We start from the raw sequence: 16745 nt of genomic DNA, 5'->3' as shown, positions 1-16745 counted from the left end.
CATAAAACGTGGAAAGGGTCGTAGCACCAGCTAAGCAAAGCATTAGAATTCTCAGCGTGAGCTGCTGTTCCTCCCTTTCACTTTATAGCATCCTACTTACAACAAAACACAAGAGAAGAGGTAGCAGAGGGTGATACTGACTGAGACAAGTCTGATTTGGGGTCTGATTTTGCTCCCCCTCCCCCCATCAGTGACTATCTGGAGTAACTCTTCTGGGGCCTATATAGAGTTATGCTTATGTAAAAACTGATGAAAGACAAAGGAAGGCAGCCTATTTCTAACGTCACCATCTCATACTCCAAGAGCCATTTGCAGGGTTTGAAGATGGGGCTTTGTGTTGCAAGAACAGGCCTCCAGCACTTAAGCAAAAGGCATTAGCTAGCAGTAGTAGTACTATAACAACAACAACAAAGAGTCTGGTGGCACCTTAAAGACTAACAGATGACATAGTAGTACTATGTTATATTCCATGTTGGCTAGCCACTGGCAAGGGACAGGACACATTTTATAGGTGTGTTACATACACAGAGCTTTTCTTTTTCTTTTTAAAGGGTAATCCAATGTATCCAGCTGTTTCACAATACTTAGATTGTAATGTCTCTGGAGCTGGGATCATCTTTTGTTTTTGTTTGTACAGTACCTAGTACAATGGGGCGCTGATGTGTTACTGAATCTCTTACACTATTCCACAATCATCATAATAAATAATAGTTCAAAAAACAAAGCATGCCCTTGGAGCTGTAGGACAGTTGAGATTCTCAGCAGAGATAAATGGCTTCTTTTTTGCTGCCCATCGTATTGATCCATAGTTAGAATCAAATGAATAGGTACAATGGGTGCTATTAAAAAAAATAATCCACATTTGTCAGCAGATACCACACAGCAATATTTCAGATAACTTCAGCTTTTCGCTGTAATTGTAATACAAAATAACTGTAACAACAACAACAACAAAGTTGCTTATATTTGCAAATGTTGACTTGTTAGTTGCAATCACGGTCTTTGCTCTTTTTAAACAAATGTATGTTATTCATCTGGCAGATAGTAACAAATTCTTCAGAACCACTCACACAGTCTAGGTGACACTGATTCCTTTAGAAATACATCAGTTCCTTAATAGTTATAGGAATATACAGAGTGCTATAGTACAGTAAGATATGCAGCATCAGGTCACATTACACGTCTCAAATACCCATCTGTGGCCCCTACCAGATGCATCAGAAATTATACGCTATCTTTTTAAACCTAAATATAACCCGTCAATTGTGCAATGTTCTACATTGGGAACAAATTCCTTCCTGACCCATGCAGCAATCAGTTTATGCCCTGAAGCATGTGACTGACTTATTTTAGCTCACACAGCTAAAAATATTGGTCATAAGGTTATCCAGCCATTTCAAAAAAGAATCCAGATACAGTATTTGACTGATTTCCTAAGGCAAGGAAATCCACAGGCTGAATACATGATGTGCAGACATTGAGAAGGTCTAATTTCAATCAAAGAAATATATATTTCTATTCAGGCAGTAGCTCTGAAGACACATTATTTTCCCAGCAGAATGAGACACTTTTTACCTGTATGCAAATCTTTTGACCCTTGCAGTCATTACAGTCTGTAGTGCCAGTCTAACAGTCAGACATGAATTTTAAATCTGATCACTGAAAAACCTGTTATGGTAAAATCAGTTCATATGGCTGGGCAGGTTCTGAGTTCTCTATTGTGTCAATTTCTTGTCCGTTTTTTCTGCTTTCTACATTTTTGTATCAACTGTAACTGTAAGTATATGGGACTAGACCCCAGGGAGTCTGATGTTTGCTGCCACTACATTCAGTAAGCATTTACCATTAACATCAAATGGTGCAGAATTCATCCCAAGTTCTTAAGTCTACTAAAACTATCAGCAAACATCTGAATACATGTTGCACAGAATGGGTAACCTTTGGAACATATCACCACATGATACTGCTGGAGCAAATAAACTGATTTGAAACAAATTAATACTTGCCACAATGCAATGTGACCATCACGGCATATTTTGACATTTTTCAATTATATGAAATATCAAGAAGGCGGTGATAATTTTATGGGGGGGGGGGGTTAATTAGTAACCTTAATAGCTTCCTGAACAAAAGGATTGCACACAGGTAAAAAGACCATCTGCAGCAAAATCAAATAAAAATTACAAGGGTTATTAATCCTTATGCTCCAAGGCATCAGCACCTGCTGGGGTCAGGAGGCATTGCCTCCCTTATGGAATGGCATTGCACAAACACCTTTAAATAGTGGGGCAATGTTTAACCTCTCTCAACCACCAGCCACTGTCAGAGATAAGATGTCAGAGTAGATGGAGCACTGGTCTATTCTTGCATGGCATTTCCTTTACTCTGAGAGCGATCTGACATTTTATACCATGTTTCAGCCTTGAGGGTGCTTTTTCTCCAGCCAAGTTGTAAACACACTGAAGAATAACAGTTTATGATGGAAGCACCGATTTAGCATGAAACTAGAAAGTCAAGACTGAGGATGCTAACTTGGAGATGAAAAATGAAGGAGGTAAAACATCCCTCTCCAGCACCAACCTATGCATCAACCACTCCTGTATTGGGACCATGGGTAACACACAAGAGCAATAGATAAGCAACAGAGTAACAAGCACAATAAGCAGCAGGAACCACAACTACATGACTCATCAAGGGAAGTGTTAGGAACATATATCATCAGGCAAACAATATTTTCGTATTTAAAATTCAAGATGTATGCTCTGGCTCAGGCTTGCTAATTGATTACACAAGCAAAGGATCAATAAAAGGATCGATACTAGATGGTCTGCTGAAGCACACAAGGAATTGAACAAAAATGAAGTTGGGAACCAGCAACTATTTTGGTAAAACAACCCAAACACTTGTATATTTACTGACAATCTAGTCCCCTGAAGCTCCCTGAATCCACAAAGGATAATCAAGAAGCAATTCTCCATAGTCACAAAGAAACTAAAATTCCACTAGTTCCCGGAGGCTGCAGCCCTTTACATAAGCAGTGCTTTAAATCAAGTTTTACCTCCTGTATAAAACTTTCTCCAGACCAGAGTCTTTATGCCTATTTCTCTGCTGTCCTCTACGGTGTGCAGCCTGTAACCAATGCAAAGTGGGTGTCAAACCTTACCCAATCAGAATGGTAGGGTTTTATAGGTGTGAATGACGGCACAAGATGCAGGCAGCAGCCCAAAGTGCAAAAGTGGAGAATTAGATCCAGTAGCAAGCTTTCTAAGTCAGCCTGGCCTAGCCTGGCATTGGTTATTTGCCACTTTAATTAAGCTGGCCTATTAAAACTGGCCACAATTCATTCTGCTTATTAAAATACATGGAAAAAGCAAAAAGTCACCACGCCACATCTGAAGTCCCTAGACTCCAAGCCTCCTTTAACACAACAAACTAGCTGTTCTATTGTCTGCTTCCAACAAAACTCTCAACCTGCTGCACCATTAGGTCACAGAGGGTATTGGGGCTTTTTAAATGACCCCGTTGAAGCTCTTTTTTTGGTCAGAACGCACAATAGGAAATAGGAAATGATCGGAAAATACAATATGGGGAACGTGAAGAAAAGAGGATTCCCTGATGGAGCCTATCAACCAAAGAACACGGAGATGGAAGATAACTATTACACTGTCTTGGTTGGGCCCCATCCCAGGGCAGGATTGTTCCCCATGGTTTATTCTCCAGCCCAGTCTGATACAATGCAGGCTATGGACCCTCCACCATTTCCCTTGAGAAGACTATTCCAACATCGTACAGTCAATCAGTTGCAGAAACATACCTCTGAGCACCAAGGCACCTCCCATTTGAGACCCAACTGGAGAACTCTATCCCTTGCAAGTCTGCTTTACAGTTCCAGGGCATAAGGGTGCATAAAGTCTTGCACAGGCCCTCAGCCTCGGGGTGAATTTCACCCCCAAGCACAGAGTGAACCCAGTGACATGCATGCAGTTTAAAAGATTCCCTTCTAAAGCTGGGGCCATGTTAGAAGCTGCACTGGAGGCATGAGCATGAGGTTGGGAGATCAGGAGGTGCCAGGTTCTAATTGTGGCTCTACCACAAAGCCTCTCTCTGTGGCCTTGGGCAAGTCATTTAACGTCACTGCCTCAGTTTCCCCATGTAGGGATGATAATGGCAATGACCAGGGATTGTGAGAATCAGTCAATTAAATGGTTGCACACATTTAAAGCACTATATAAATTGTAAGTATTATTGTTCCTCCTCATCCCTGGAGCTTTAGGGATTCTGTTAAAAGGAAGCCTGGCTCTCAACTGTATCTTGTTTGGGTTTCACTGGGTTTGGTTTGGTTTTTAAACCAATATCCCACCAAATGCAATGTTGCCAGTCCCATGTACCTGCTCATTCTGCAGCATCTCTGATTCCCTCTACAGCTAGAGGATCTTTCTAGCTATAGTTGTCTCATGATCATTAGTTTGTGTTCACTGATCTAAAGAGTCACATAAGGAAGCGCTTTACCTCTGCAGGAGGGCAGTGGAAAATCCCAGGAGGCACTGTTTTCCGAACTGGCATGGCAAGTGAGCAAGGCATGACCCTCCAAAAAGAAGCCCGGGTTGCAGCTATACCTCACTTTGTCTCCAATGCTGAACGTCGTCCCTTGCTGGATCCCATTCTGGAGTCTTCCCGGATTTCCACACGTATGACTCGGTAAAACTGCCAGAGAGAAAATTGTTCCTGGTTAGCGAGAGACGGCAAATTCCATAGCCTCAGTCCAGTTAAAACACCCTCCTTCTTTTTTTGCCCCTGTATTATTACAAGGTTCGTCACATCAGATACAGAACCCAATTATATAATGAAATAAATACAATGTCCGTTTGGCACCATTCCAATACCAATGCAAACGTATAACTTAAAATGCAAAAAGCAAGTTCACTGACCATCGGATTTACCACATTGATCAGTTCAAGGCCCATCAGGTCTGGTATGTTATCTTCCCTAGGATAATGCTTCACAAAAGGGTAACCGCTCCCAGTAACTCACCTGAACAACTGTGCCAAGCTGTGCAAAGGAGAGCAAACTCCCGACTCCTATAAGGAATTTGTGACCTTCTGTACCTTGGGGGAGTGCCCTGTAACCCCCTATATTCTTCATTTATATATGACTGTGATCTTACATATAAAGCATGCCTTGTAAGGTATCAGAGGAAAGGCTATGATCTGCTGAAAGTCATTTCTCTAGCCATAGATAGATAGAGATAGATGGGGTGGATGGGGACAGATGGATAGATGGGGTGGATGGGGACAGATGGATGAGGACAGATTGATGGGGTGGATGGGGACAAATAGATGGGGACAGGTGGATGGGGACAGGTGGATGGGGACAGGTGGATGGATGGGGTGGATGGGGTTAGACAGATGGATGAGGACAGATAGATGGGGTGGATGGGGTTAGACAGATGGATGGGGATAAATAGATAGATGGGGTGGATGGGGATAAATAGATAGATAGATCGATCAATCCTATGAAGTTATGAGAATTGTGTTGTATGGTTATCACTAAAACATGCTGTAAATTGGGGAATCAGCCAGATATTAGCTCCCCAGAGGCAACAGCAAGGAAAGTAACCAACACCCGGGGCGGGATGTCAATCAACCCGTTAACAACCATTGTCCAGCAAGGGAGTTTCAATGCAATGACTCACCTGCATGAGCCCAAGCCAGGGGAATTGCGCAACCTTGCCTGGAGACTCAGCAATGCCCCCAGACATGCCTGGACTTATGTTCTCCAAGCACATTGTCTGTTTTATACCCTCAGTCCCAGTGGCCACATGCTGGGCCTTTCTCCTTCACCCACCTACTCTGCGTGCTTATATATTTTTTTTATTTTACTGTGGTAACTGACTCTGACTTTTTGCTATCACTTAAAATCTATCTTTTGTAGCCAATAAACTTCTTTTACTGTTTATCTTTACCAGTGAGTTTGTATGAAGTGTGTGGCAAATCTGCTCCGGTTTGGCAAAGACTGGTGTAGATCCACTTTCCATTGATGAAGTGGTGAGCCAATTAATAAATCTGCTTTGCTCATCGTGAGCAGTGCAAGATGGTATATTTCTGAGGTACAAGGCTGGGAGCTGGGGGGATTTGGCTGCTGCCTTTCCCGGTGTGATTCATGAGTGGCTCTGGGAGCATTCATGCAATCTAGCTGGGTGTTGTGTCTTCCCATGCAGTTGTGATCACAGCACCTGGAGGGGTTTGCTGCTGGTCACTAGCAAGGCACTGTGAGAGACAGCCAAGGCTGGAGAGAGTTCAGGGGGCACAGCGATCCCACCGTCCCAGGCTGCACCCCGGGGATCCCGTCACAGAATCAAGATATTTTCTCTATCTATTTTAGGTATTTACAGTATGAAAATCTCAACAGATTATGTTTTACTCAGGAACTCAAGGTTATTCAATGGAATTCACCAGGCAGGGCACATAGTCTTCTGCAAGATAGGTGAAACTGTGTACGTCTTTGTGTAATGGTATATAAAATGGCAAAGTCTGGAATTAGCAATTACTCTTAAGACAAAAAGACCCAAAGTTCAGCACTTTAGGTTTCACATATATGGCTAGATCCTCAACTAGTATAAAATTAGCATATCTCCAACAAAGGCAACAGAGTTACACCGATTTACATCAGATAAGGGTCTGGCCCACAATATCCAATTTTAATGTCAAGTAGGCAGCAGCAGACACTGTAATAAATCCTACCATTTTCCACCAATGCCTCTGTTCAGCAGCCCTAGAGAATCAGTATCAAACTCCACAGGCTCCCAATAAAACCCCCCCAAAAGATCAAGTCTATTCAGGTTTTTAGGGCCTGATGCAAAGCCCAACGAAGATAATGAAAAGACTTCCACTGGCGTAGTCCGCTTTGAACCAGGCCCTTACAGACCAGCCCTCTTCCTCAGCAATGTAACACTGCAGAAAATATAACGGAGAAGAGTTTCTGTTTCAGAGCTGATTGAGTGTTTACCACACATACAGGAATTTTGCCAAGGGCATGCACAAAAAGGATGAATTCCTGAGAGCTCAGGGACGTTGAGTCTGAGAACCTGCTAAGGAGAAGAGCAAGAGTAACAGCAAAATGAGATGCTAAGTATACAGAGGAGGTAGTAGAGGAAAACAAAGGTAGAGGTGTGCACAGCCAGGTGAAATGAAGTGAACGTTCATAACGACCTATTTAGTCACTGTAATTGGCGTAATGGCACCGTGCTACCGCCCTGCCACAAGGAAACATTTCAGACGAGCGACTCAATTTTCTGCTGTGCCATGCACAGAAAGCCAGACCCAGATGGTAGAACCTGCATCAAATCACTTTCAACCTCATTGCATCTAAGACACTGTAGGAAAGGGTTCTATGCCTCCATTTATAAATAGACACTGTCCATTGAAGATGAGGCAAGACTTGGCTATAATGAATATAAGGGGGGGATTCTTTTATTGAGGCTGCTGGACAAACAGACAAAGTGGCTGACTGACCCTGTGGTTCCCTAGCGCTCCAGTTCCCAGGTTAAACAGAACCCGAGTTGCCGAGGCTTCCGTTAATTCTAATGGAAGATGCATCTAAATCTTTTTTGGACTGTTTTGAAAACCTCAGCGCTGCCTCAGTTTCCCCTCCCATCCTTTTTTCCATCTCGTCTATTTAAATGATAAGCTCTTTGGGAAAGGGACCGTCTCTTACTAGGTGTCTGTACAGCATCTAGCCCAAGGGTAGGCAACCTATGGCCCATGTGCCAAAGGCGGCACACGAGCTGATTTTCAGTGGCACTCACACTGCCTGGGTCCTGGCCACCGGTCTGGGGGGCTCTGCATTTTAATTTAATTTTAAATGAAGCTTCTTAAAACATTTTAAAAACCTTATTTACTTTACATGCAACAATAGTTTGGTTACATAATATAGACTTGTAGAGAGAGACCTTTTAAAAATGTTAAAATGTATGACTGGCACGCGAATACTTAAATTAGAGTGAATAAATGAAGACTCGGCACACCACTTCTGAAAGGTTGCCGACCCCTGGCACAATGGGACCCTGATCTAAATTGGGGCTATAGTAATACAAATCCTGCTTCTAATAATAATGGCTTCCCCTCCCTGTGCTTCAGTTTCCCCCAGAAAGCCTCTTAGATACCATGGTGATGCCTACCTATATTGAAACCCAGATAGGGCAGAAAAGAGAGAAGATGATGCTTATGACCGAGCCTTTGGAAAGTGCTTAGAATTAAGCACTTTACATTAAAAGTGCCTCTGTAGAGTCCACTAATAGGCATTCACCCACAACTTTGACAGACACACATGGAGTTACTAGCTATATTAAAAAAAAATTCATAGGTAGGGGGGAGATATTGTTTAATATGCCGAATGGGTTGAGAATCGGTGTAAAACTAATGTTTCATTTTCTGCAATGATACTCAAAGACCCAATTTAATTAAATTACTAATGTCAAATTTTTTAATGAACCCACTCCTGCTTTTGTGCTTTCTCCCTTTAAAATTAATGACTGGAACTTCGCTATAAATAAGAATCTATCATTTTTAAAAAAGTCACTCTCTAACACTAGCTGCTCTTTATTTAACGAACTGTTAAGAATCGGACAACCCCGACCTGCATCATATCTTGAGATCGTCTTTGAAAAATGGGATCTCATTTAAAAATTCTGCTTCATTTGTCTACATTAACTAACGTCGTGTTACTGGGCAGACGATGCCCAGAGGCCTTTTGCGCATAGGAGATAAGACAGATGGCGCTAGCTCATTGTACACTTCAGGTTCAGTCGTGAGCCCTTGCCACATGCCTTTGCTGGGCAGACAGACGCATCCTATCACTATGTGCCAGAAGGAGAACAGGCTCCACAGTGCTGCGTCTCCTCCTCCTGCCTATACGGGTTGGGGGCAGGCAGGCACATCAAGTGGCTGGATCCTTTGTCTGCCACATCCATGTGGTCATGCTGGGGCAGAGAAGGAAGTCAATCTGCCCCAAGACAAGGGCTAGTACAGACTACTTCCTTCAGGAGCAAGGGGAAAGTCAAGGACCAGAATGTGACTCTCACTGTCGCAATCACTGGCCTGCTCCTGTGTCAAGGCAGCTACATGCAGCTTCTGGCGAGGACAATAGAGGCCTTTGAGCGGCACAGCATAAAAAAAAAAAAAATGTCCTTCCGCATTGCCCACCGGGTTCATTCCAACAGCAACACAAGCAAATGCCTGCCTTTGAGTTCCGTGCACGACTCCCAGGGCCCACTACTTATACTTGGCTGTATCTAACAGCCAGCCACTTTGATTGCCCGTGAGGTTAACAGAACTAGATTATTTACCCAGATGTCACACGGAATAGTATTATTGAAGCTTTGTCCTGCCCATTCACCAATTCCACTGCAAATTGGCAGCATGGATTTTTCTCCCCATAAAAGCTGTGTTCCTAACCATCAACATAATATTTTCCAGTGACTGTATGGAAATGAATGCAGCCATAGACCAGATTGATACAGCTGAATTAAAGCACCTGGCTTTTGTTTGTTTGAACTAAAAGTCTGTTTCTCTGCATGATAAATTGATGGCAGTTTGGTTTATTTATCTCGGTTTTAACCCAGTGTCAAGTTGTAGCCTTTTTTGCTATGGGAGATGGGGGTGAGGATTTAATGTATTATTTTTTATTATAATTATTATGATTCCAAGAGCACCTAATGATCCAGGCCCTATTGTGCTAGGAGCTGTACAAACACATGGTAAAAAGACAGCCCTGGAGAGCTTACAATTGAAACAGACAAAAGGGGCAGGAAGAGGATGTGATTTGTAGGTACAAGGTGACACAACAGGGGCAGGAACAGAAGCCAGCTCACCTGAATCCCAGTGAAGTACCAATATCCACTAGACGGCCCTGCCTCTCCAACTCAGCCCAGTTACTGCTCAGGTTATGTGCAGTGGCACAGTGGGAGATGAAGGGCTGTGAGTGGCTGCTGGTCACTTGCCAGGATTATCTGGGTATCTCTCACTTATTCCTTTTCCTGCCATTGCGGGGCCCTCCGACACTGATGCCCGTCGGTCCCTCCGATTGCCTCCCTGAGGCACGTAACAGTCTGGTCTCCTGCAGGCTGTAATACTTCAGTCTAATTTTGGCTGTTGGGCTTGGCGTGCGAATGCTGGATGGTGTGGGCGGCCTGTGACACACCGGGGGTGGGAGGTCAGACCAGAGGGTGGTTTCTTCTGGCCTTAAACTCTATGATTTATCTCATAAGAAGAAAAAAATAATCTTCCGAAGACAAGATATTAAACTTCAGGTAAGGAAAAGGTCAGCCAGGCCTAAACATCCAATTGTAATTGCTTCCAGCCTTCCTACGACTCTGCAGCATATCCCTCAAAGTCCCCCAGAAACAAACTTCAAATTAATTTGTACATACGGGCTGCTCCCTGTCTCTGACCCCTTCGCTGGCTTCCTCTCTCCTGCATTTCAATTCAAACTCCGCTGTCCTCATCTCCAGGCATCCATGCTGGTTTCCCCACCCCTCACCCCACCTATGTGTCTGCCTTCATTTCACTCTCACTCCCTACATACGTCTCTCCCTTCACCTCCCCTCTTCTTCCTGGAACATCCTCCCACATCCTGTGCCCTGAATTCCCTCCTTCAAACCCTACCTTAGGCCCACTTCCTGGGCAAAGCCAGACTCCACGAAGCTGATCACACCCCAGGTACGTAGGTCCCAATCCAGGAAGTCTCTCACTGGTTTCGGTCGCACGTGGCCTGCAATGGAGCTACAGATTTGGAGGAAGCCAGAAGAGAGCTGGCCACATGCCACTGTCTATCCTCACTGCCAGCTAGGCACAGCACTTGCCAGAGTTCACCCCGGGCCCAGAGACACACACGTTCTTTTTCAGAGACCCCAATCCCTTCACTGTCTTCTCTCCTCCTGGGTGCAGCTCCCCATTCCTTTTGGTGCTCCGTTGTTCTCAACCGGCTCCACTTGGTTCTCACCCCATTTCATCCCTACGTTAAGCATCACTCTGCTGGACGATTTCAAAAGACAGTGGGAGTCACAACAGCCACAACTTGCTGCCTCTCCTCCTCGTTCCTGTTCATTCGAAATTAATGAGTCTTTTTGAAGTCATCGGATGTGACTCGGTGCATCCTTGGATACAATCCCGCCATCAAGGCGTATTCAGCCTAATTGCATCAGCCTTTCCTAAAATGCCCCGGCTCCCTTCATCAGCTCAAAAAAAAGATGCTCCCCATCCCATTCGTCATGTGAACGAGTTGAGCTATTGCACCATTTCAGGTAGCTTCAAACACGAACAACAACAATCTACTTATTAGCCATTCAGAGTAAATGTCTTTGCTGGTTCCTATTCAGATTAATCTACAGGCCTATTTTCTCCCTTTATATTGCTCAAGTGTAAAATAACGCCAGCATTTAATAGATCTAGCTACTGTCTCCTACTCGATTACCCTATTTACATGGCTAAAAGAAACATTTTTATGGCCTGAATCATCTATGGTTGTTTATAACAGTGATATTTTAATGCTATTGTTGTTCTAACCTTGAAGCCTTAACAAGGAGCACAACTTTTATGATATAGGGACTCATGTAAACTCCTCTGTCCCAAGTAATTCACACTCCCAGCAAAAACATGGGCTCCAGAATAAAATGAATGCAGCAAAACAGGTCTTCAAGAGGTGTTAGAGGGAGCTGAGAGATAAAGTGAGATGGGCAGACCTGTCAGGATACAACTAACTCAGACACCTCTGCGCATCCTAGAAACATTTTCAGAAGTTTCCTTTCAGTTGCTTTTTTCCCAACTTGCTTTTGCATTCCCTTGTGTCTCCTGGATCCATTTGCAGTTGGAAGCTGAAGCACCGAAATGCCATGAAAAAGGCAACTCTTCTAATTCCAGTCCAACCCAGGACAGGAAGTTCCAGGAATCTCCCAAGAAAAACAAACAAAACAGCTACACCATATTTTTCACCATCCCAGAAACAAGGGGGAGAGGGAAACCTTACAGGAGAGCATGAGATTTCCACTTCTGAATGGCAGACACAAGAGTATTCAGGCTTCAAGCGGCTGCCAGGCCCAGACCAGGACATGCTAAGATTTGCCTATCATTTCCTTAGAGGTATAGGGTTCCTTCCTTAGAGGTATAGGGTTCCTTTCTTTTCCCCAGACTTCTGGAGGATCGTAGGAGGGGCGGGCTTGAGACAGGATAGAAAGGGCGCGCTACACCCATCATGCCTTACCAACAACCTTCCCATGCTGATGAGTTAATGACTAACTCATTAGTCCCTTTTTCAGCGGACAATGCGTGCACTGTGAAATCCCCTTTCAGGGCTCCACAGGTGGCAGTGAGTGGCGGAGACCCTGGAGATGTGCTGCTGAGAAATGAGGGAGGGGAAGAGTGTCCCAGACCGTGGAAAAAGGCACAAGACCTCCCACATGGATGGCCACGGTTTGCAGCAGATTGTAAGTCCTGGGGTGGCTGAACCTGCTGCCCACTGCATAGCAGGGCAAGACTTCTCCTGGAGCAAGATCCACCAGAGAGAACCACTCATTTTTCCTATAGATTTCTCCATGACAATCTGGCCCTATGCACTTGGGAACTTCCTAATGTATATTCACATCGACATACTTCAACAATTTGCTGCTGACGAAGCGAAACCCTGGATCCAAGCAACCTGCAAGAGCTGATGTGTCCAGGAAGAGGTTGCATAACCCAAACCAAGAGCCAACGCCGGATTTAAAAAGACATCCTTAATTTTATTAATTAATTTATTAATTAGCTCAAAACGTGTCGCTGCTCTGCCACACCGGTACCGCCTACAGTACAGGGAGGGAAGAGGAGGCTTAAAAATCATTAGAGACAGAGGGGTTTTGTTTGCAGGGAAGAAAGCTTTCTATTTGGCTACTTAAATGGTCCGTATCTACTTTGGCAGAATCTCTGGTGTGGAACCTCGCAACTGCATTCTTGCTCCTGATGGACTCAACATCACCAGAAGCCAACCCAGGGAGTAAACTGAATTTACAATTTCATAGGTTGCTTTTTCCCTTTCCGCAGGTGTGAATTGTGATAAGAAAGCTTAATGCCAGCAAAAAGCCTATGCAGCCCGGAAGTACTGCACGCATTTTGCTGGAATGGGGGTGAATTTTGACTTAGGTGAAGAAATACCATTTTCTCCTTTCCCTGTCCATAACTTTTCAGCTAAGTGTGCTGGGAATGTTCTACGGTCCTTTAATGTGTATCATCTGTGTTTTAGTGTGATCTGTTTTAGTTCAGAAGAACATTTTTAACCTTCAGATAAGTGTTCATCATGTGCTCAAGAAAAGGAAATAAATGGTATTTTTTAAATTTCATTTTATTCCTTTTTATGTCGTGATTCATTTCCAGTACAGACACTCCCTGGGTTACGCAAGACCTGACTTACGCAAATTCACACTTACGGAAAAAGTTCCACAAGCCAGAAACAGGATTTTTGAGTTGCGGAAATTTTTGCGTCATGTACGGGTATACGTTTCCAACTTACGCAAAATTCGAGTTATGCAAGGCTTTCCAGAACGGAACGATTACGCAAAATTCGAGTTACGCAAGGCTTTCCAGAACGGAACGATTGCGCAAGTCAGGGGTGTCTGTACAGCCAAAAGAGATAACGCTAAATGAAAACTATTTTCTCCCTCTCATATTTCTTTGTTCGCTAAAAATTAGTCAGATACTTTTGGACAGTAATGAACGAGGATGCTTCATCATCCATCTTATTATGGTAGTAGTTTTGGTGCTTTTTTGCAGATCCGCTTTCAATTTCCCTTGCTGCACTGTGCTGGTGCAAGTTTGCCATTATCTTCCAAGAGTACCATGCAGGCAAATAAGGAGCCTTTAAATCAGCCTAACAAAAAAGAGAAATCATTCCTTAAGGAAATAGGATTTAGCTGGGCCCCATCTATATCACCTCGCCATTTCCATGTTCTTCACTATTTTTTTCTTCCCTCAGCCCTTTCACATCGAGGGTATGGACAAACCTGTCAGGGTAGAACAAGTGACCTGGACACCTTTTCTCATCCTAGAAACACTTTTGGAGGTTGCCTTTCAGTTGCCTTTGCATTCCCTTGTGCTTCCTGGATCCAGCTGGAGCAGGCACCAAATTGCCATGAGAAAAAGCGACTCTTCTGCTTCCAGTCCAACTGGAGACAAGCAGTTCATTAGTAAAGCACCAGTATATGCCAACATATCATCACACAACGGTATCGGAGACACTACGTTTTCCCTGTACTTTGAATAAGAAATGATTATTCTATTCCAGACCCACTGTTAATTGAGTCTATCTAGGCACCTATAGAGCCCCAGTTATAGTAGTCTTCATGTGCCTACCCAATATGTATGGATTTATTAGGGTGACCAGATGTCCCGATTTTATAGGGACAGTCCTGATTTTTGGATCTTTTTCTTATATAGGCTCCTATTACCCCCACCCCCTGTCCCGATTTTTCACACTTGCTGTCTGGTCACCCTAGGATTTATCCTCACAACCCCCTTCTGAGATAGAAAAGGATTATGACTTCCATTTTACAGATGGGGAATGGAGCCAGAGAAAGTAAACAACTCACCTAAGGCTGCAGACATCTGTGCAGACCTGTGAACAGAACTCAAGTCTCCTGAGTTCCAGTCCAATGTCTTAATCACAAGCCCTTCCTTTGCAATTGTTGACTTTAATATATAGCAAGTATACACCTGTAAAGAGCACATCACAAATAGACTGTGTATGTCAAGGACCAAGAACGTAATGACCACTTTGTTTATCTTCTCTATGGTTTCCTAAGACTACAGACTTTAGCTTGGATTCAGCAAAACACTTCAAGCACACGCTTAAGACATATTCTGTGGGACTGGAGCGCATACTTAACGTTAACACATAACTGATCAGTTGAATTAGGACTTTATTTCTGTAGCTCCATTCTTCAAAGCTTTTCCTTAATAGCTTTTGAGGCACCGAAAACGTCATTGAACATAACAATGAAACGTGCCGGAAGAGATGCAAAACCTGACATATTTCTACCGTCAATTTTGCCCAGAAGCATTAGACCCCTACGTGCTTCATTGATGACCGACTTGAAAGAAAACAACGTAGAGCTTGAGCTTCCAATGATTTTCTCATGAGCATAATTTTGCTAGCATGTCCCAATACATCAGCCCACCCTTCTTCAACAAAGCACTTCAGCACATGCTTTACATTAGGCAAGTGCGTAAGACTCACTGATTTCAATGAGATTTACCTGGTTCACCGATTTGGGGCCATGAACAATCCCACTGAGCTACGTGAGTCTGAGATTTTATGAGAGTTATGGAGGTTTGCAGTACGAGGCCATAGGCTTCAAACACAAAGCACAATAATCACAGAAGAGATCTAGTAGGTGTCCATATTAAAGTAGCTTCCAAGGGCTTATGAAAGAAAATATATGGGCACAGTGACCACCCTGCTCACGCAGAGCAGTCCCTTACTCCGAGTAGTCCCACTAAAAATCAACAGCGCTGCATGAAAACAAAATTGCTGAATCAGGCCTGTTATAATTAATCAACTAATTAAGGAGAAAAAAAAAATCACAGATTTCCTACAATCAGTTTGTCAATTACAAGCAGAATTAATGAAAGTGGCTTCATGAATCACAGTTTTTAAAATCATCTGTTTTGAGCACTGATCGCTAAGGGAATTAAACATAAATAACAGCATCACATGCAGAAAGGTCTCCAGGTAAGTGACGAGTAGGCATCTGCAACATTTGGGACTTTAAGCTATTCATTATTTATATTTAAATTCAGAAGAATAATGACTTTGATGAGTTCAGAAGAGAAAATGGGGCCAGGATGAAACCACTGACTCGGGCTCCAATTCAGCAATCCATACATAGGCCATGAATCAGGGCACAGTAGCATCGCATGAGCTTTAAACTGGTGCTTAATTCCCATTGATTAAAGGGGATCTTACGTACCCTTCTTGAACCAGGATGCGTTCTGGAACTGGGACCCTATTCAGCAAAGCACTTAACTTTAAGCATGTGCTGCAGTCCCTCGGCCTTCAATGCATCTTAAATACAAGCTTACAATTAAGCATATGCTTAAGTGTTTTGGTGAGTGGGAATGGACTTAAGCGGGGGTTTAAGTGCTCTACTGAACTGGGGTCTAACAGCTTTTATGGTAAGATTAATAAAATTAAACGAGTTTTGCTTTTTCATTGTTTCTTTTAATCCTCGTTCAGGGCCAAAAGTTTCAAGATAAAAAAATCCTGTGTTCTCTTCATAACATCAAAGGCCAGTAACATAAAGCAGGTACAGGGAAGGTTATCAATATAGGAACCAAACCACCACACGGGTACCACATAGCCCTGGACTTCAGGTGCCAACTCTGCATTTAAAATGTTTCCCTCCTTTATACCCAACACCAGTGTGGAAAAAGGATGAGAAACTTGGAAATCCAGATCTGAAGTGATTCTATCTAGACACTGGGTGCCAGTGTTGATCCACTTAGTATTATGCTGGAGAGTTTCCCTTTTGACAAGGGACACTTTTCATTTTGTAAAGAAACCACTTAAATACTTCCAACTGCAGGGGCTACAAAAGTTTGTCTCCTTATCAACCTTCTCTAGCTACTGCCCGGTTGCAGAGGAATAAAAACTACAGCCAAGTACATTGATAAATAAAGCAAATGAAAAAGTAATTTGAGAAAGAGAGATTATCTATGATTTTT

General features: G+C 43.3%; 1 protein-coding gene across 1 annotated transcript in view; it reads right to left on the bottom strand.

Annotated features, from left to right (window-relative positions):
* The window catches only part of CSMD2 (CUB and Sushi multiple domains 2), a 560683-nt gene that overhangs the window by 392838 nt on the left and 151100 nt on the right, over positions 1–16745 (bottom strand). The window contains exon 4 of the mRNA XM_034754071.1: positions 4510–4704. Coding sequence (XP_034609962.1) covers positions 4510–4704 — 195 coding nt within the window. The remainder of the gene's footprint in view (positions 1–4509; positions 4705–16745) is intronic.

The sequence above is a fragment of the Trachemys scripta genome, chromosome 20, assembly GCF_013100865.1.
Source record: "Trachemys scripta elegans isolate TJP31775 chromosome 20, CAS_Tse_1.0, whole genome shotgun sequence".
Taxonomy (NCBI): Eukaryota; Metazoa; Chordata; order Testudines; family Emydidae; genus Trachemys; species Trachemys scripta.
This window is presented reverse-complemented; position numbering and strand designations above follow the sequence as displayed.